Source organism: Pongo pygmaeus, chromosome 9, assembly GCF_028885625.2.
Source record: "Pongo pygmaeus isolate AG05252 chromosome 9, NHGRI_mPonPyg2-v2.0_pri, whole genome shotgun sequence".
Lineage (NCBI taxonomy): Eukaryota > Metazoa > Chordata > Mammalia > Primates > Hominidae > Pongo > Pongo pygmaeus.
This window is the reverse complement of record NC_072382.2, coordinates 15516876-15538442: the sequence shown is the minus strand read 5'-3', so window position 1 is coordinate 15538442 and position 21567 is coordinate 15516876. Positions and strand designations below refer to the sequence as shown.

General features: G+C 40.3%; 1 protein-coding gene across 1 annotated transcript; it reads right to left on the bottom strand.

The window, feature by feature from the left end:
* Nucleotides 1–6172: 6172 nt before the first annotated feature.
* LOC129009013 (olfactory receptor 10V1) lies at nt 6173–7102 on the bottom strand. Its single transcript, XM_054441664.2, has one exon. It carries the CDS (start codon nt 7100–7102, stop codon nt 6173–6175), a length of 930 nt encoding a protein of 309 aa, XP_054297639.1.
* Between the last annotated feature and the right edge of the window lie 14465 nt (nt 7103–21567).

The following is a 21567-nucleotide window of genomic DNA, read 5'->3' as shown; positions in this document are numbered from 1 at the left end:
ATACGTTCAGGCACTGACTTGCCGCGGCCCCAATCCCTGTTGCACTGAACAAAGGAGGACAAATGTGGGAATAAAGATAAAGAAAAGAGTATTTTCACTCTTTTATAGATAGATAAAGATACTCTTTTATAGATAATAAAGATAAAGAAAAAAAGAATAAAGATAAAGGAAAAAGAGAGCTGAAGTCCTGTGGGTCGTAACTAACTTAGCATTCCACCGGAGGCTCTATGATCAAACAGCAAACTATTTATCATGAATGCAGGATGTGGGCAAACTCACAACTGCGCCTGCTGCCAGAAGATATGCTGAGTGCAATCACTCCCTGGCACTGTGCTCCTTGAGGTTATCTACTGGAACATCTGGAGACTACTGTTCAGAGAATGCAGTCTTGCAAACCTGCACTGAGTCAAGCTGCTGACTGACAACCACCCCCCTTCTCCCAATCTCCTTTACCCAATAAATACAAAGGGCTCTAAAACTCAGGGTCCTTGTTCACTAGAAGCAAGGAGCCCTCTGACCCCTTCTTCCAAATATACTCTTTTTTCTTTATCTTTATTCCCGTATTTGTCCTCCTTTGTTCAGTCCAACAGGGATCGGGGCCACGGCAAGTCAGTGCCTGAACATATCTTAAATATTAACAAGTATAATCCTCTTGTTTTCTAGATACTGAGATTGAGGCTTTGTTTTAGGCTACATTATGTCTTCCCTCCAACCCAAATTTATATGTTGAGGCTCTAGCCCTCAATACTTCAGAATGTATTTGGAGATAAAGCCTTTACAGAGGTAATAAAGAGTAAGTGAAATCATTAGTGTGAGCCCTAATACAATATGACTGGTCTTATAAAAAGAGGGCAGTAGTACACAGACACAAACAGGAAAAAGACCACATAAAGATGGGGAGAAGATGGCTCTCTGCAAGTCAAGGTCAGAGGCCTCAGAATAAATCAACCCTGCCAATACCTTGATCTCAGGCTTCTAGCCTCCAGAATTGTGAGAAGAGAAATTTGTGTTGTTGCCCCATTTGCTATACTTTGTTATAGAAGCATTAGCAGTCTTCAAGAATGAAAGCAGCTTTTCCAACATTACACAGCTCCTAGAAGCCATTTCTCCTGGATCTCAGTCCCATTGTCCCTTCCAGAGAAGCAATGGAAGATGCTTCAATACTCAGCCAACTCCTTGATGCCTGTTGCAATAACTCATAACACTCTAAATTTTGTTACATCTTCATCCATTTGCACTGCTATAATAAATACCTGAGACTAGTTGACTTATAAAGAATTACAGTTTATTTCCTCATAGTTCTGGAGGCTGGGAAGTCCAAGATCAAGACACCTGCAGATTTGGTGTCTGGTGACGGCTTGGTCTCTGCTTCCAAGATGGTGCCTTGAAAGCTATTTCCTCACGTGAAAGAAGGAACTGAAGGGCAAAAAGGGCCTAAGCCAGTTCCCCCAGCCCTTTTATAAGGCACTAACCCATTCATGAGGAGCCCTCCTGAGTTACTCACTCCCTGCAAAGGCCCTACCTCTTTTTGTTTGTTTGTTTTTTGTTTTTGTTTTTGTTTTGAGACAGGGTCTGGCTCTGTTGCTTAGGCTGGAATGCAGTGGTATAATTTCAGCTCACTGCAACCTCCAACTCCTGGGCTCAAATGATTCTTATGCCTCAGCCTCCTGAGTAGCTGGGATTACAGGCTTGTACCACCATGCTCCAGATAATTTTTTTATTTTTATTTTTAATAGAGATGGGGTTTTGCCATATTGGCCAGGCAGGTCTTGAGCTCCTGGCCTCAAGTGATCTGACTGTCTCAGCCTCCCAAGGTGCTGGGATTACAGGTGTGAGCCACTGTGCCCGACCTGGCCATACCTCTTAATGCCACTCTAATGGGGATTAAGTTTCGACATGAATTTTGGAGGAGACACACATTCAAGCCATAGCAGTCACATCCCAGAGATTCCTCAAATATATGCTTTCCCTTGTTGACCCTATCTCCATCTCTCTTTCTAATTTGTTCTTTCCAGTATCTTCTGACTCACCTCTTTCTCATTATTCCTTTTCTACTCTGGTTAGAAGAATTTCTCTTTCATTTTCTTCTGAATACCACAGTGCTACAAAATAGATGATGAGAGAAATGGGAGTTTGGGAATTTTTTACTGGGCATGAATGCAGAATATGCTTTTGCACCCAGCTCTCTAGAATCACTGGAAAAAAGTGGAAAAACATCAATAAGGCAAGTAAAATTTTCAAATTCTCAAAATTTTCTGTAACTGAAATTTTAAAAATCCTTGCTAAAATTGAGTTAAAGATAGTAAAGTATGGCTGGATGCAGCAGCTCACGCCTGTAATCTCAGCACTTTGGGAGGCCAAGGTGGGAAGATCATTTGAACTCAAGAGTTTGAGACCAGCCTAGCCAACAAGGTGAGACCCCCATCTCTACAAAAAATAATAATAATAAATTTTTCTGGCCAGGCGCAGTAGCTCACGCCTGTAATCCCAGCATTTTGGGTCATGAGGTCAGGAGTTTGAGACCAGCCTGACCAACATGGTGAAACTCCATCTCTACTAAAAATACAAAAACCAGCTGGGTGTGGTGGTACGTGCCTGTAATCCCAGCTACTCAGGAGGCAGAGGCAAGATAATTGCCTGAACCTGGGAGGCAGAGGTTGCAGTGAGCTGAGATCGCACCACTGCACTCCATCCTGGGTGACAGAGTGAGACTCCATCTAAAAAAAAAATTTTTTTTTTTTTTCTGGGAATGGTGGTATGCAACTTTAGTCCCAGTTACTTGGGTGCTTGAGCCTGGGAGATTGAGGCTACAGTGAGCTCTGATTGTGCCATTGCAACAGCCTGGGCAACAGAACAAGACCTTGTCTCAAAAAAAAAGATAGTAAAGTATATGATCTTCCTTTAATATGCAGTAATGATACCTACCTGCTCCCTTCCAATGGATATTTTATAGTTTCCCATTTGTATTTTTCACTATTTGTAATCTTAGGGAACATTGAAGTCACAGATACTAGAATCAAATAAAACAATAAAAAATTAGTATTAGCAATAAAGGTTTCAAAAATATTTTAAATGAATATGTACCCTTATTAGTGACATTTTAAAAATCTGAGAACCAGAAAGAAGTTATCTCCAAAGAAAGTCTTGTTTAATTCCAGTAATTATGAAGTACCTTCACTGTGAAAGGCAATGAAGGATGTAAATGATAGAAAAAAGTTTTCAAGGAGTAGAGAAAGTTAAAAAATAGAAAAAAAGATAAAGAAGTATAAATAAGACACAATTGCTTTATATAAGGACCATATAATTTTTAAGAGAGACAAGGTTAGTACACCATCCTAAAATTTTATCTGTCTTTTGATAGTGAATCAACTTAGTTTAATAAGTATTACCCACTGTTATGGGTATCCAAAGATTAATGCTACATTCTCCATTCCCAAGGCACTCACAACTATTGAATTTTTTTCCCATTTAGCTGAAGCTACCGATACAAAATATGTGTAAGATAGATATCTCAATGCCAATCCCTAGTAGAATTCTGGAAATGACGGAACAGATAAGTTGTAAGAATTTTGAAAAGACTGGTGATTACTATGAGCCCACATAAAGTGATTCATGATAAATCATGCCAAATGCACCTCATTTTAAAAACAAGAGCTTTAAATGATTAGATTTATACAAGTGCTGCAGTGTATTTTGATTGTATGAAAGGATTTGAAGTTTCTCATCATATCCCTCTGTGAGAGATGGCTAATTATAGATTTGATGGCAAAGCAGTTACGTTTTGCTGCAAAATGAACTGTTCCAAACATAATGACTTAAAAGATCAATCATTTATTTGCCCTGATTCTATGGGTCAACAATCTGGGCTGGACTCTGTTAGTCTTACTGGAGTTACTAATGTGGCTAAAGTCAGCTGGTAGATTAGGGCTGATTGGCTTAGGTAGTTTCAACTTGGACAGCTTATCTTTGCTCTACACGATGTCATCCTAGCCCAGGCTATGTGGAGGCCTTAGGACAGCAAGAGAAGGCAGGCCCCAAAATGTAAGTGTAAGCCTATGCTTGCAATGCATTTGCTAATGTCTCATTGGCCAAAGCAAGTCACATAGCCCTCTGGGAGTGATGGCAGTGGGGGTGGGGGTGGGGTGGGGTGGGAGACTGCCTAAAGGCATGGATATAGGCAGGTGGAGTTCAAGGGGGGCCATAATTGCAACAGTGTACCCCAGATGTTATTCATTGAGCAGATTTCTTTCTTTTTTAAAAAAATTTTTCAACTTTCAGATTCAGGGGGTACATGTATAGGTTTGTTACCTGGGTATATTGTGTGATGCTGAGGTTTAGGGTACGAATGATCCCATCGCCCAAGTAGTTAGCACAGTACCCAACAGGTAGGTAGTTTAATTGAGCAGATGTCTACCTAATTGAACAATTCCTGAAGATGACTACCAGACTCTGCCCTCGTCATGCTCTGCTTGATATTTTTATCAATAATTTAGACAAAAGCAATAAAATATGATTGCAGTTTTGCCCATGACACAAAAGTATGATGAATAAAATAAAGCCTGAAGATGATTTTGGCAGTTTTTGCAGTTTTGCCCATGACACAAAAGTATGATGAATAAAATAAAGCCTGAAGATGATTTTGGCAGTTGTCATCACTTGGTGAAAACCGATAAAACACAAATTATCCATGTCAAATGAAAAGTCCTAAATTTATGCTACTAAAATAAATTATGGTCAGGCAGAATTGAAAACTATTTTAAAGCTATATGAAGGTTTTATGTGATATCAAACTTTGTGGCTAAAGTGATCAAAATTATTTAATGAAAATATAGAGGCCAGGTGTAGTGGTTCACACCTGTAATCCCAGCACTTTGGGAGGCCAAGGCAGGCAGATCCCTTGAGGTGAGGAGTTCAAGACCCACCTGGCCAACATGGTGAAACCCCATCTCTACTAAAAATACAAAAATTCACTGGGCGTGGTGGTGTGCACCTTTAATCCCAATTACTCAGGAGGCTGAGGCAGGAGAATTGCTTGAGCCTTGGAGGCAGAGATTGCAGTGAGCCAAGATTGAGCCACTGCACTCCAGCCCAGGCGACAGAGCAAGACTCCCTCTCAAAAAAAAAAAGAAGAAAATATAGCTTACAGGTCATGAAAATTAACAGTCCCTCAGAACAAAATATTTCCAGTGTAATGTGGTTATTTGGGGGAGAAATTCGTACAATGATATGGAGCTGGAGAAAATCTAGAAGGTGACTGGTATAATGAGAAGGTTCAAATATAACCTCCTGGAGGAAGAGTGGGGGTACTTGTTTTAGAGAAAAGAGCACTGAAGATTTACAGAAGATACAAAACCTGTCCTGATACATGTGAGGAGCTGTTATGTATTAATATAAGAGAGCTCTAGAGTAAAAACAAGACCAGTGGGAGAAAGTTGTTTGTAGATAGAGACCTTAGCTCAAGATAAGTTATAGTACTTAATGACTACAGTTGTCCAGTAAGGAATGGAGCATCTTATGAGTTAGTGCTCTCTCTCCTTGGAAGCTCAAGCAGGGTCAATGACTCTCCAAGATGCTGAAGAAGAGATTCTTGAAGAACATAAGATGCAGTGATGCTCATTTTCTTCTTCTCCTGTGTTTTTACTTGTTAAATAATATTTTCCTCCATTATTAGTATCCTTTTTATTACTGGGGTACTCTTTCAAAGTTATGAACACTGACATGAGTTTTCATTTTGGTAAATAAAACAAAAAATGTAAAAAAAAATGTTTTTCTTCTTGCAAATTTTTTTTTTTTTTTTTTTTTTTGTGAGATGGAGTTTTGCTCTTGTTACCCAGGCTGATGCAATGGCACAATCTCGGCTCACCGAAACCTCTGCATCCCTGGTTCAAGTGATTCTCCTGCCTCAGCTTCCCGAATAGCTGGGGTTACAGGCATGCGCCACCACACCCAGCTAACTTTGTATTTTTAGTAGCGATGGGTTTCTCCATGTTGGTGAGGCTGGTCTCGAACTCCCAACCTCAAGTGATCTGCCTGCCTTGGCCTCCCAAAGTGCTGGGATTGTAGGCGTGAGCCACACACCCGCCTATGCATGTCCTTTCAGCAAAATTATTAGTAGCATCCCATTTCACTCTCAAAAGTGTCCCAATTTAAGTAAATCATAGGATCATCCTACCTAGAATTTTCTCAATGCTTTCCTTAGGGCATCTTTCAGTTCCTTGTTCCTCAAACTATAGATCAAGGGGTTTAAAATGGGAGTGATAAATGTGTAGGCCACAGATACCACCCGGCCCATCTCAGGAGAGTAACTGGAACTGGGGGACAAGTATATAAAGCTGGTGCAGCCATACTGCAGGAGGACCACTAAGATGTGAGAAGAGCAGGTAGAGTAGGCTCGCTGGCGCCCTTCTGCTGACCGGATCCGTAAAATGGCTACCACGATGAAGACATACGAGATGGAGATCAATGAGAGGGGGATGCTAAGGACGATGAAGCTGATGATATACAGAGTAGTCTTGTGAACACGTGTGTCTGCACAAGCCAGGTGCATGACTGCAGGCATGTTGCAGTAGAAGTGGTAGATCTCATCGTTGTGGCAGAATGGGAGATGGAAGATTAAAATGGTAAGTGGCAGTGACAACAGGAACCCCAGCACCACGGAGCCTACCAGGAGCTCCATACACAAGGACCAGCTCATGATGAGCCTGTATCGCAGCGGGTGACAGATTGCTATAAACCGGTCATAAGCCATGACTGCCAGCAGGACGCAATCAGCCCCGCCCAAGAAGACAAAGAAAAACATTTGGGTGCCACATCCCGTGATGGAAACAGGAGTTTTGCCCATTGAAAGGAGGTTTGCCAAGGCCAATGGGGCGATAGAAGATGTATAGAAGATTTCTAGAACTGCCAAGTTAGCCAGGAAAAAGTACATGGGGGTGTGGAGGGAATGATTGATCTGAACAATGACTGCAATTGTAGCATTTCCACTGAGGCTGGTCAGATACATCATCAGGAAGGCCACAAAAATCAGCATCTGGACCTCAGGGTCAGGTGAGAATGGACGAAAGAAAAACTGCATCTTTTCAGTTTTGTTTATTCCTTTCATGAGTAGAGTATTGGACCTAAGAGGAAAGATGACATGGGCCTCAAGGCATCTCTGTACATGTTTTCATTTTATAGCAGATTATATAGCATTATAATTTATACATTTGCCACCTCCTCATCTTTCCTCTCCCACCTCCCAAGTACCAAAGACTGAAAAATCCTCAGTGGCAGGGACTTTGATTATCTTTTTTATTTTATTTTATTTTTTGAGATGGAGTCTTGCTCTGTCACACAAGCTGGAGTGCAGTGGCGCAATCTTGGCTCACTGCAACCTCTGCCTCCTGGATTCAAGTGATTCTCATGCCTCAGCCTCCTGAGTAGCTGGGATTACAGGTGCCTGCCACCATGCCTGGCTAATTTTTGTATTTTTAGTAAAGATGGGGTTTCACTGTGTTGGCCAGGCTGGTCTCGAACTCCTGACCTCAGGTGATCCGCCAGCCTCTGCCTCCCAAAATGCTAGGATTACAGGTGTAAGCCACCACGCCTGACCTGATGATCTTTATTTTAATTCCAGTACCTAGCACAGTGCCTACTGTATAGGGTTTCCAAGAAGCATTTGCTGAACAAATTAATGAATAAAGCAAATTTAAAGTTCAAAGTTACAAAATGGATAAAATAGGGTATTGATTAATTATATAAGACAATAAATAAAAAATTTTAGGATTGTATAGGCAGATGTATGCCATAATTTAAAGAGAATTGTGTTGCTGGCGTATTATGAAATTGAATCATAAACTCTGTAATATATCTCAAAACCTAGAGACTTTGATTTACATTTTTCTTTTATCCTATATGTCCCTACACACTGATAGTTCATCTTTCAAAGAGTCTCCCCTATCTGTTGCTTTGGTCCTTTCCCATTTCCTTAATCAGCTTTCTCCATTGTTATCTTCCATGAGGATTCTTGTGATAACTATCTATTCTCCCATCTCCCTTCTCCTCCCTCTGTAATCCATCCTGCTCTCTATTATCATGTTGCTTATATGCTTAGAAAATTTCAGTGCCTTCCTATTGCTTAAATGTTGACCTTCACAGTCTTCTGCCAATTATTCCAGTCTCTCTTGGAGCTGACTTTTTTTAGACTAATCCTGCTATGGCGCTTAAATATCCCTGTTAGAGACCACATGGTCTACTCATTGGCCTCTTGTTCAGATTCTCCTTCCTGCTTCATATACTTCCATTCTCCTTCCAACTATAAATACTGTCTCCTCTCTTTTGCTTAATCCAAATCGTACCCAATTTTCAAATTCTAGGATATGTTGTTCTTTTATGAAATCTCCCTAGGTCACTCTCTTTCCTTTCTCTGACGTTTTATGTTGCTCAGTATTATGAGTTTAGTGCTACCAAGCTGTCTTTTACTGTATCTATATGTCCTGACCCAATTACATTTTATGTTCCCCAAGGATGGGGGCTGGACCTCTGTCTTATGACAGATAATCATTTCTTTCATAATAAGCGCAAGGCATGGTGAAAAGTGCTCTATTATGCATTTGCCCACTTAATCTATAAAACCATGTTAATCGGGGGGTACTATCATCATCCCTTTTTAACAGATGAAGACACATAGGCTTAAAGAAATTTTAACATTTTCTGAATTCACATAGCTAGAAAGTGGAAAAGTCACGGTTTGAACAGTTTGTTTGATTATAGAGCTTGTTTGCTTAACCTTAGTTTATACCCTACTTTCTCCCTCCATACTTTATATCTCCTAAGTAAGTTTGCTATTAATTGATTACAATTCAGAACTCTAGATGGTCTACTGGAAAAAGAGTACCTAAGATCTAGGACTGAAAATGTTGGATTATAGTATTTCCAGACTTGAGAGACATAATTACAATAATAATTACAATACATGATTACTATGGCTGTCTAGTAAGTGCTGCCCCAGGCAATGCAGCAAAAAGAACTTCCCTTCTTTCTCTTCTAAGGAGCAGAGGGAAAATGTTTGGCTAAAAACTGTGATGTTTTGGGTGGAGATAGAGGGAGGGTGGTTTGATTCATTTCTTCACAAGAGAGGGAATGGGGACAAAGAGAGAGTAGAATCCTCTGTGACCCACGACCTGAAGTCCTGTGTGATGTCCCAAGAGTTTTCATAGGTGCCTGCCTGCAGTTTTAAGTGACTGTCTTCTGGGGGCTAAGAGTCTAGTCCCCAGACCAGGACAGTACCTACGTAGGGCTGAACCAAGCCTACACAGTCAAAACAAAATGAATTACTCAATTCATTAGGACACCAGAAATAAAAAGTTCCAGAGGTGCCTTCTGTTTTTGTTCTTCTTAATCTCCTTAGACTCAGGAAGTCCATCCTATCTCCTGGGCATAAATCAACCTAATCTCCTCAAAGCACTTGTGTCTCAATGCAGCGCAGGGTCTGCATTGGCATTATTGTATCACAAGGTTTAGAAAAGAGTAGGGAAAATCGAATCTGGAGAAATACTGTGAAATCCAGAATGCTGTATAAGAAATTCAAGCACTAAAATATCCATTATAATATTGGTCTAGCCAATCTCTTAATTTCATTTCATTTCTTTTCTTTTTTCTTTTTTCCTTTTTCATTCCCTTTCCTTTCTTTCTTTCCTTCTTTTTTTTTTTTTTTTTTGGAGTCTCACTCTGTCACCCAGGCTGGATTGCAGAGGCACAATCTCTGCTCACTGCAACCTCCGCCTCCTAGGCTCAAGTGGTTCTCCTGCCTCAGCCTCCCGAGTAGCTGGGATTACAGGTGTTCGCCACCACACCCAGCTAATTTGTGTATTTTTAGTAGAGATGGGGTTTCACCATGTTGGCCAGGCTGGTCTCGAACTCCTGACCTCAAGTGGTCCACCCACCTCGCCTCCCAAAGTGCTGGGATTACAGGCGTGAGCCACTGTGCTTAGCCCTTAATTTCTTTATTAAAAAGTTTTCTACTCATCATATTATGGCCTTCCCTTCCACCCTACCCCAGGTAGTTTTTAAGAACCTCCTCTCCATTTAAAAAAAAAAAAAAAAAGTATCTTGTTTTCTTGGTCTATGGTAAAATTTATTGGAAAAACAAGAGATGCTTGTTATTGTTGCTGTTGCCATTGTGACAAGGTATAGATGTAAGTTAGGCTCTATTTAGAGGCGATATCAACCTTAGAATAATATGAAGTGCATTTTTTTATTGCAAAGAAGACAACTAGACACAACTTTCAAAAGATGGCCCAGCATGCTCACATTCATCCATGTGATGCTAAAATATTGAATCAAATGTTGGGCATCATGGAAACAAATAGCTGCATGCTTTGCTGACTTCATTCTTTACATAAATCTGGACAGGTGGTAGCAGCTATTTGGATCCATGCTTGCTTTTTAAACTAGACTGTGTACATTCTAGAATCTAGAGGGTACAAAGCTGTGTTTTGAGAGAAAGTGAAGTTCCAGGATCAATATGGCAGTTTTTTTAAAAGGTCTATTTTAACTTGAAAAATTTTGGAGAGTGATTTCCTATCAAAACAAACGTGGAGATAACATAGGGTAGTGGGAAGATTTGCATGAATTTAGGGGAGTAAAAACATAACATTTTGAAGAAATTTCTTTCTTGTGGCTGATCACAAAGTTCTTAAAAATGTACATTGTCTCTCATGCTAATTAGAGTACTTAGGTTAAAAAGCCTTAGATGTTAATTTAGACCATAGATTGGCTATTACTCAATTGAAAATACAATTTCCCAAAGTCCCCAAGTCTCAAATCTTGACTTGGAATAGCTCCTCTCTTATTATGGCAAAGAAAACAACTAAAGTACTAGCCAACTTCTTCTAAATAGGTAAGGCCCAGAGAAGAACTCCCAGGAGACAGCTAGTCTTCAGAAAAATAGCTTATCATCTTACCGTCATGCAGCTGAGAACATGGCTCCACAAGTTCTTTGTCCTTCATGTAATCCCTATACAAGTTGACTAGTGGCCCCAGAAGGTCACAGATGCTCACAGAGTCAGAGCTCTGCTAGGTCACCTGGGTCCATCTTTTCCAAAGAGACTGCTTGACTTGTCCAAGATTGCACAAGGGGGTCAATTTTTAATTCATCATTTAAATGTACAAAGTACTCTAGGGGACCCAAAGATAAATGAAATGCCATCTACTTTATGGAGTCAAGGGTCAAGACTGTCAGCCAGATTTTTGCTTATTCTGGCTTGGTTTGCAACACCTTTGTACCCCTGCCACTCCTTGTCAGTTTCACTCAATTTAGATGTGCAGATGATATTTAATCACAGGGAGAAAAGGTAGGTTGCTGGGAACTTCAGTTTGAGTGGCTGTTTAACTAAGTCTATATAATTGCCTGTTTGGTCATACAACCAAATTTTAGGGGAATGAATATATTTTAAAAATCATATAATTTGGGGGAAATGATGTCTCCGGGAAAGTAGGCTATGTTGAAATTAAATGATGTGTATTCAAATTTCAGTTTGTCACTTATTAGTTTTGTGATCTTGCTAGGTCACTTGCTCTCTCTAAGATCCCATTTGCTCAGAATAGCACCTCACTACTTTACAATGTTGTTGTGAGGTGCATGCCCATGAAACAATATCCGTGAAAGAACCTAGTAGAATGCCTGCATGTATTACCTGCTCAATAAAGTATACAGATTATTTGATTCCTTTATTCATTATCTATCCTAAGACTGAAAAAAATGTTGAGTGGGTAGAACACCTGGCAGGTCTATCTAATATTTTCTGGAAGAGATTTCATATTACATCTGGCTCAACTCCTAGTCTCCTATGTTACCTTATTCTTCAGAATCTCTCTTTTAGTAGGGTGAAGAATGACAACTCTTTAATCTACTTATAAACTAGTTATTGTTAAAAGGTAGTTTATATAAATAAGGAAACACAAAAGAAAGAAAGAAAGAAAAAGAAAGAAAGAAAAAAGAAAGAAAAGATAGTTTATAAAAATGTATTGAGTTTAGGTATATCTTTATGGCTGAATTGAACTACATGATATAGCTATTAGCACAAATTTGGACTCACCTGAGAGGAAAATAAAATCTTAACTTGGAGATTTTAATTGTGGGATGAGCAGAGAAGGAAGAACAAAGTTATAACCATAATTCACAGGGCAAAAGCCCAGCTCGTAACATAGGTATTTGTGGCTTCTAAAGATACTTACATGGCTATAGCAGAGTCAGGGAAGATATATTGGTACCTATTCAAATAAAATGTTCCAACATCAGATGTACTCAAACAAAAGACATATTCTGTCCTTAGAAGACACTTTTTTCTTGAGACAAGTTCTCTCTCTGTCACTCAAACTGGAATGCAGCGGTGCAAATATGGCTCACTGCAGCCTCTACCTCCTGGGCTTAAGCAATTCTCCTGCCTCAGCCTCTCGAGTAGGTGGGACCACAGGTGCATGCCACCATGCTTGGCTAATTTTTAAAATTTTTCTAGAGATAGGGGCTTTGCCATGTGGTCCAGGCTGGTCTCAAACTCCTGGACTCAGGCAATCCTCCTGTCTCGGCCTCCCAAAGTGCTGGGATTACAGGCATGAGCCACTGTGCCCAGACAGAAGATATCCTTGAATAACATTTTCTATACGTCTGATGATATTCTCATGAGTACTTTCTGGAAGAAATTCATATGAGTATTTTTTTGGCAGCAGCATCTCGAAAGAGAGCCAAAATAGTTTAATGTGTTGGATCATATGAAATTTGTTTTTGAAAATCAACAATGGTAGCATATGATTTGGGGGAAAATAAAGAGAGAAAACACCAATGGCAGCATATAGGCAATTTTACATGGTCAAATGTGATACTTTTGTAAGTGAACTGGGAGTATATTATATGAAACATCCAGACATTCAACAAAGTCTATTGTACTCCTACTGCAATAATAATGGCTAACATTTATTGGGTGCTGTGCACTGCAAAAGCAGGCTCAGTACTCCAGGATCTGTGCACTGTGCTAATTATTTTACAGGCATCAGTTCATTTAAAGTGGACCTTCAGATATATTGGTACCTATTCAAATAAAATGTTCCAACATCAGATGTACTCAAACAAAAGACATTTTGTCCTTAGAAGACACTCTTTTTTTTTTTGAGACAAGTTCTCAAAAAAAGATACCTATTCCTGTGCAATAGGTATCTTTATTGTTTACATTTTTTTTGAGATGCAGAAATTGAGGCTTAAGGGTTTAATTAACTTGCCCAGCTAGTAAATGGCAGAGTAGGACTTGATTCCTAGGTCGATCTGAAAGCAGGTCTGTTTCTATCATTAAAACAAACTGTACATCACTGAGCAATGCAGTATGTGCAAGGCTGAATGATAGGTGCCTTAGAGGGACAAAATTATTTAATTCTAGTTATCCATTTTCAACAAACTCTATTGCTGTAAAGTGATGTGCCACAGGAATTCCTCAGATCATTGCAGAGGCAGTGCTCAGCACTTTAATTTATAGTCTCTTTCTTTCCTTTTTGCTCCTGATTTTCTTCCTGTCTCACTACTTACTCATTTAATCAACAATATTGTTTTAAAGAAATCCCTTTTACAAACAGTATTAAGTCCCTGCTCTATATAAGGCATAGTTCTGGTTTCTGGGAAAAGAGAAAGAAGTGTATAAAATGAGTGAAGATGTTAATGCTTAAAATTGAATGAAAGAGATAGTAATAAAAATAATGCAAGTCAGGCCAGGTATGATGGCTCATACCTGTAATCCCAGCACTTTGGGAGTCCAAGGCTGGAGGATTGCTTGAAGCCAGGAGTTTGAGACCTGCCTGGGCAACATAGTGAGACCTCATCTCTACATGAAATTAAAAAAATCAGCCGGGTGTGATGGCATGTGCTTGTGGTCCCAACTACTCTGGAGGTTGAGGCAGGAGGATCTCTTGAACCCAGGAGGTCGAGGCTGCAGTGAGCCGTTTTTGTGTCACTGAACTGCAGCCTGGATGACAGAGCAAGACCTTGTCTCCAAAAAACAAAATATAGGGCTGGGCTCAGTGACTCATGCCTGTAATCCCAGTACTTTGGGAGGCTGAGGCAGGCAGATCACCTGAGGTCAGGAGTTGGAGACCAGTCTGTCCAACATGGGAAAACCCCGTCTCTACTAAAAATACAAAAAAATTAGCTGGGAATGGTGGTGCACACCTGTAATCCTAGCTACGTGGGAGGCTGAGGCAGAATTCTTGAACCTAGGAGTTGGAGGTTGCAGTGAGCTGAGACTGTGCCACTGCACTTCAGCCTGAGTGACAGAGTGAGACTCCTTCTCAAAAAAAGAAAAGAAAAGATATACGTATACATGTGTGTACGTGTGTGTGTATATATATATACATACACATATAATACAAGTCAAATTCAGGGAACTGCTGTCATAAAATGACAACATGCTAGGGGAACACAGACATCTCTCTTTTTACAATAATGCCATTTGAAGAATGGCATGTAATTACAATTACTTTTTAATGCATAAGGGGCCTCCTATGTGAAGGAAACTTCTAGTAATTCCTTTTATAACAGAAGTATTTTCTACATTTTCAATATCTTTAAATTTGAGATTGAAATGATGGATATTTTTTAAAAAGTAGAAAACTCCTTGACAGTACATACATCTCTGCATTTCAGGACTGGTTAGTGTTGAGCTCATTTAATCTGGTCTAGAATAGGATCCCTTGATCATTGTAAACAGACCTTTCTCTTTGCCTTTCATCAGTTCGAGGAGCATGGATTTCACAGTATGTATTCTTGAATTTCCCATAAGTCATCTGTATAAAATACCGGTTCTCAGTAGGAACTAGACTTTGACTCTTTCTGTGTAAAGCTCCACACTTAGCTTTTGTTCCTAGCTTAGTAATTGACAAGCGATTTTTCTTTTTTTTTTTTTTTTTTTGAGGTGGAGTCTCGCTCTGTCACCCAGGCTGGAGTGCAATGGCACGATCTTGGCTCACTGCAACCTCTGCTTCCCAGGTTCAAGTGATTCTCCTGCCCCAGCCTCCTGAGTAGCTGGGACTATAGGCGCGCGCCACCACATCCGGCTAATTTTTGTATTTTTAGTAGAGACAGGGTTTCACCATGTTGGCCAGGCTAGTCTTGAACTCCTGACCTCATGATCCACCCGCCTTGACCTTCCAAAGTGCTGGGATTACAGGCGTGAGCCACCACGCCTGGCCGACAAGCGATTTTTCTAACATTCTAAAATCTGGAGTCTGGGAGGAGATTCTGAGCATTTGCTGAGCTCAAGTGGACTACAACCCATTGCAGATTTACTGGGATCCTTTGCTAAACACTGAGGACCCCAAGGGCCTGCCTCAAGGTCTTACCTGTCCTCAGAGGATCCCTGGGCTGGCATGCTGACCACTGCTAGATCACATATCTCACTGATTCAGGGCACTATGTTAAGATGCCTCTTAAACCAGACCAGAATCCTTTCAGATTAACTCTTGGTTTATACTCCATCTTTCTTCTTTCCTGTTTGTACAAGATAACATCTGGGCTTTACTTATCACACCTCTGTAGCCTGGAACTTACCTTTAAAGTTGTAGTGGTATTCAGACTTGAAATTATCATCAAATAATGACATCATAACTAACCTGCCTAACAAGTCATTGCTGGTCCCCTGAGATGACTGAGGTCGCTTGGAAAGCAAAAATCAACATGAATAAATGTAGTCTAAGAGTTAACATTGCATCAGGATTATTCTATGGGTGCATCTTCCCTAGGGATGGTCTTTTAATAACTTCTTCATGAGTTCAATGATGAGGTCAGTTGGGGGAAAGAAAAATTATTGTTTTCACTTTACTTATCTAGAAATCATTAAAAAAATTTCCACATGCACATTATTCTTTTTTGCCCTATTCCACAACATTTTCTACTATCTTTGTTTCTGGGAAACAATTTCCTTCAAATTTTTCTTTTCTTTTTTAATTGACAAATAAAAATTGTACCCATTCATAGGGTACATAATATGCTTCAATACATATAATATATAGTGATCAGATCAGGATTATTAGCATATTGTCATCCTAATTTTAATCCTGTCTGATAGTCCTTAATTTGCTTTGCCACTTCTATTTCCCTAACTTCCACACAAGCTGAGTTTTGGTCCTAGGTCCTGTTTTCTACTGATATATTTTTGTAGTGTTAGTACTTAGTTGTTTGGCTTTAAGTATGCTGATAACTCTCAAATGGTGTATCTCAAGCCAGGGTAACCTTGCCCCTGAACTCCAAACTTATCCAGGCACTTATCTGCCTGATATCTCTATTGGGTCACGAATAAGTATCTCACATTTAACACATTTAAAATAGGACTTTTAATCCATTATCCACCTGGGTATTACGTATTGAATCATTCAGATCCTGACAGTAGTCTCTCAATAAATATTTGTCAAAAATTAGTGGATACTAATGCTTCATGTAAAACATCTGGGGAGGTCTGGGCATGGTGGCTCACACCTGTAATCCCAGCACTTTGTGAGGCCGACGTGGGCAGATCACTTGAGGACAGGAGTTTGAGACCAGCCTGGCCAACAGCAAAACCCCATCTCTACTAAAAAATACAAAAAAAATTAGCTGGGCGTGTTGATACATGCCTGTAATCCCAGCTACTTGGGAGGCTCAGACACAAGAATAGCTTGAACCTGGAAGCTGGAGGTTGTAGTGAGCCGAGATCGCACCATTGCACACCAGCCTGGGTGACAGAATGAGACTCTGTCTCAAGAGAAAAAAAGAAAGATTTGGGGAGATGGTTTTTCTTCCAAAATTCTTTGGAGAAATGAGAGATCATCTAGAGCTACTTCTTCATCTTCTTCTTCTTCAAAGTCTCTCATGAAATCATAGAATTAGGAGGAATTTTAGAGGTCATTTAGTGGTTGCCCCTTTGGAATCCCAAATCTCAAATGGCCCTCAAGATTATTAAGGGTTTTTCAAGGTAATTTTAATATTTCAAAAGCCCTAACATTAGTCACACATTTTCCTGAGACAAGGTTATACTACACATCCATTACTTATTATTATTACTTGCTTATTTTTTTTTAAAGAAATGATTAGGCTGGCTAATTTTCAAGACATGGAGTTTGAGGCAATAGAGAAAAACAATTAAAAGAGCAGGTCTGTAATTAAACTAAAAACTTCTTCACAGCAAAAGAAATAATCAGCAGAGTAAACAGACAAGCTACAGAGTGGGTAAAAATATTTGCAAACTATGCATCTGACAAAGGACTAGTACCCAGAATCTATAAGGAACTCGAACAAATCAGCAAGAAAAAAACAAATAAGCCCATCAAAAAGTGGGCAAAGGACATGAATAGACATTTCTCAGAAGAAGATATACGATCAGCCAAAAAACATATGAAAAAATGCTCAACATCACAAGTCATCAGGAAAATGCAAAATAAAACCGTGATGAGACACCACCTTACTCCTGCAAGAATGACCATAATTAAAAGTCAAAAAGCAATAGATGTAGGCGGGGTGCAGTGGCTCACATTTGTAATCCCAAGACTTTGGGAGGCCAAGGCAGGCAAATCACTTGAGCCCAGGAGTTTGAGACCAGCATGGGCAACATGGTAAAACTCTGTCTCTGTCTCTACCAAAAATCTAAAAAATTAGCTAGGTGTGGTGGCATGCAGCTGTGGTCCTAGCTACTTGGGAGGCTGAGGTGGGAGATTGTTTGAGCCCAAGAGTCAGAGGTGTCAGTGAGCCAAGATTGTGCCACAGAGGGAGACTGTCTCAAAAACAAACAAACAAAAAACCCAAAACCAAAAAGCAAAAACCCAATAGATGTTGGCATGGATGTGGTGAAAGGGGAACACTTTTACACTGCTGGTGGGAATGTAAAATAGTACAAACACTGTGGAAAACAGTATGGCAATTCCTTATAAAACTAAAAGTAGATCTATCATTCATTCATGCAGTCTCACTACTGGGTATCTACCCAGAGGAAAAGAAGTCGTTATATGAAAAAGGCACATGCACACGCATGTTTTCAGCAGCCCAATTTGCAATTGCAAAGATATGGAACCAAGCAAAGTGCCCATCGACCAGCCAGTGGATAAATAAAATATGGTACATATGCACCATGGAATACTACTCAGCTGTAAAAAGGAATGAAATAATGTCTTTTGTAGCAACTCAGATGGAACTAGAGGCCATTATCGTCAGTGAAGTAACTCAGGAATGGAAAACCGAAGACCGTATGTTTTCACTTATAAGTGGGAGCTGAACTATGAGGACTCAAAGACATACAGAGTGACATAATGGACTTTGGAGACCTGAGGTGGGGTGGAGGTTGGGAGGGGAAGGGAAGGATAAAAGACCACATATTTGGCACAGTGCACACTGCTTGAGTGATGTGGGTTCACTAAAATCTCAGAATTCACTGCTAAAGAACTCATCCATGAAACCAAAAACCACCTGTACCCCCAAACTATTTGACATTTTTAAAAAAGTAGAAAAATATAGCTTTTTTTTTTTTTTTTAAAAAAAAGAGCGGGTCTGAATTCAGACAGACATAGATTCCAACCTTGGCTCAGCCACTCATAGGATATGTGTGTGTCTGAGTAACATAATAAACCCTTTAAAGCCTCGGTTTCCTGACCTGTAAAATGGGGGTAATAATACTGTTCTTCCCACATAGAGTAGTTGTGGGCATTGAATGAAATATGAATGTGCAGTGTGTATCATATTAGCTAACCCTTTATTAGTTCTACCACTACTGCAGTGCAGATCATAGGAAAAACGCTGCACAAGTCCTATGTTGCAGAGGATGTTGAGAGGTACTGACGCAATTCAACCTCACTTTCAACATAGCTATCCCTGCCCTGTATTTTTTGACAGATAGATATAAATGACATTGGATCATTTACTATGAGGAATTAAATGGGGGGAAGGAAAGATTCTAAGTGGTAGTTGTAAATATGATTATGTGCCCCATATCAAAAACTTTGGCTGGGCATGGTGGCTCACGCCTATAATCCCAGCACTTTGGGAGGCTGAGGTGGGTGGATCACTCGAGGTCAGGAGTTTACAACCAGCCTGGCCATAGCCTGGCCAACATGGTAAAACCCAGTCTCTACTAAAAATACAAAAAAAAAAAAAATTAGCCAGGTGTGGTGGTGGGCGCCTGTAATCCCAGCTACTCAGGAGGCTGAAGCAGGAGAATCGCTTGAACCCGGGAGGTGGGGGTTGCAGTGAGCCGAGATTGCGCCATTGCATTCCAGCCTGGGCAACAAGAGTGAAACTTCATCTCCAAAAAAAAAAAAAAAAAAACTTCAGGAAATTTTTGTTAGACAACTTTTGAAGAAAATCATAACCTTTCATCTCCTCACCAGGGACCTTGCAACTACTCCTTTCCCCACAACTTCACCCGCACTGAGGATCATTATTAAAAAACAAACCAAAACAAAACACAATATTAAAACTTGGCTCACTTAAACAAACAAACAAAATGGTGATTGAATGTTTTAATTTGCATTTTTTTGACCCCATCCTTCAATTTTAGCAGAATGCTGTTTTTTGGCATGGCGTGGCCTCTCTGAGTATCCCCTGAAAATATCAATGCAAACATCACCCTATAGGCTGCTACCTTTGGCCATTTGAACCAACTTGGAAAGGTCAACCATAACAGAGAAATGCTTGTATGCACATGAAAGGTCTACCCTGCAGCAAATTAAAACTCAGTAACATTTTAAAAAAATTGACAGTGGCTCATGCCTGTAATCCCAGCGCTTTAGGAGGCCGAGGCAGGTATATCACTTGAGGTCAGGAGTTTGAGATCAGCCTGGCCAACATGGTGACACTCCATCTCCACCAAAAAATACAATTAGCTGGGCATGGTGGCACATGCCTGTAGTCCCAGCTACTTGGGAGGCTGAGGTGGGACAATCACTTGAACCTGGGAGGTGAATGTTGCAGTGACAGAGTGAGACCCTTGTCTCAAAAAAAAAAAAAAAAAAAATCAACAAATGTGTGGTGGGTGAGATGGGGCAGTGAAGCATGTTTAATGAGCTATTTCCTGAAGTTATACTCCCAGGAAGTTGTGCTACTTTAATTTATAAAAATGTTTTGTGAATCAGCCTGTAATATTCGAATGTGATACCGTAAGAATAAGAGGTTCCTTTAGTTTTTAAACTTATGGTTAGAGTGGAGTAATACAAATTAAAAAGTGTTTAAGAGAGATTAATCTAAGAGTATGGGCCGGGCACGGTGGCTCACGCCTGTAATCCCAGCACTTTGGGAGGCTAAGGCAGGTGGATCACAAGGTCAGAAGATCAAGACCATCCTGGCTAACATGGTGAAACCCCGTCTCTACTAAAAATACAAAAAAAATTAGCCGGAAGTGGTGGCAGGCGCCTGTAGTCCCAGCTACTTGGGAGGCTGAGGCAGGAGAATGGTGCGAACCCGGGAGGCGGAGCTTGCAGTGAGCGGAGATCGCGCCACTGGACTCCAGCCTGGGCGACAGAGCGAGACTCTATCTCCAAAAAAAAAAAAAAGAGTATGATAAGTTGGGTTGTTGAGAGGGTGAGCCGCACGTGAGGGGATGAAAAGCCTATCTAGGCCAGACACCATCATAGAAATGAAGGTCCACATATAAAGTGAAATAAGAGTAGGGTTAATATCTGGTACACAGCACAAAACAAAACAGGACTGTTGAAGTTTCAAGAAGAAAAAATATGGTCCCAAAATTCTGGGTTTGAAGAATAGGAAGGATAACAGTATGGGCTATTTAATTTCACTGGCTTCCGGTTCCCACATTTGTAAAATGGATAAAGGAAACATCTGTGCTTTCTGTCCTCTGGGCTTGATATGAGAATCATCTGCTGTTTGTAGAAATCTATAATTTTTTTTTTTGAGACAGAGTCTCACTCCATCGCCCAGGCTGGAGTGCAGTGGCGTGGTCTTGGCTCACTGCAACCTCCGCCTCTTGGGTTTAAGAGATTTTCTTGTCTCAGCTTCCAGAGTAGCTGGGATTACAGGCATGCGCCACCACACCCAGCTAATTTTTGTATTTTTAGTAGATTTAGTAGTAATTTTAGTAGTAATTTTAGTATTTTTGTATTTTAGGGTTTCACTATGTTGGCCAGGCTGATCTTGAACTCCTTACCTCAGGTGATTCGCCTGCCTTGGCCTCCCAAAGTGCTGGGATTACAGGCATGAGCCACCACTCCCGGCCAGAAATCTATACTTTTAACCTGTATATATTTTAAGCTGGGAGGTGGAATAATCATAGTAATGAAGAGGCATGAGAATGATCAGGAGGGTTTGTTATGAAAAAAAGGAATGAAGACCAAGGAAAGAATAAAAACAGGAAGAAGACGCTTACTGAGAACCTATTGCACATCTGGCATTGGGCTTAGCACTTTGACACATAAGATCTCATTTAATTTTCCCCAGGACTCTGAGATGGGTGTTACACTCTTCCCATGTTTACACAGAGAATGCTGACGTTCATAACTTCTCCAAAGTCACACTGCCAGTAGATTAAGCAGTAGGAGTGGCAGCTAACATTGACTAAACTCCAAAGGAAGCAA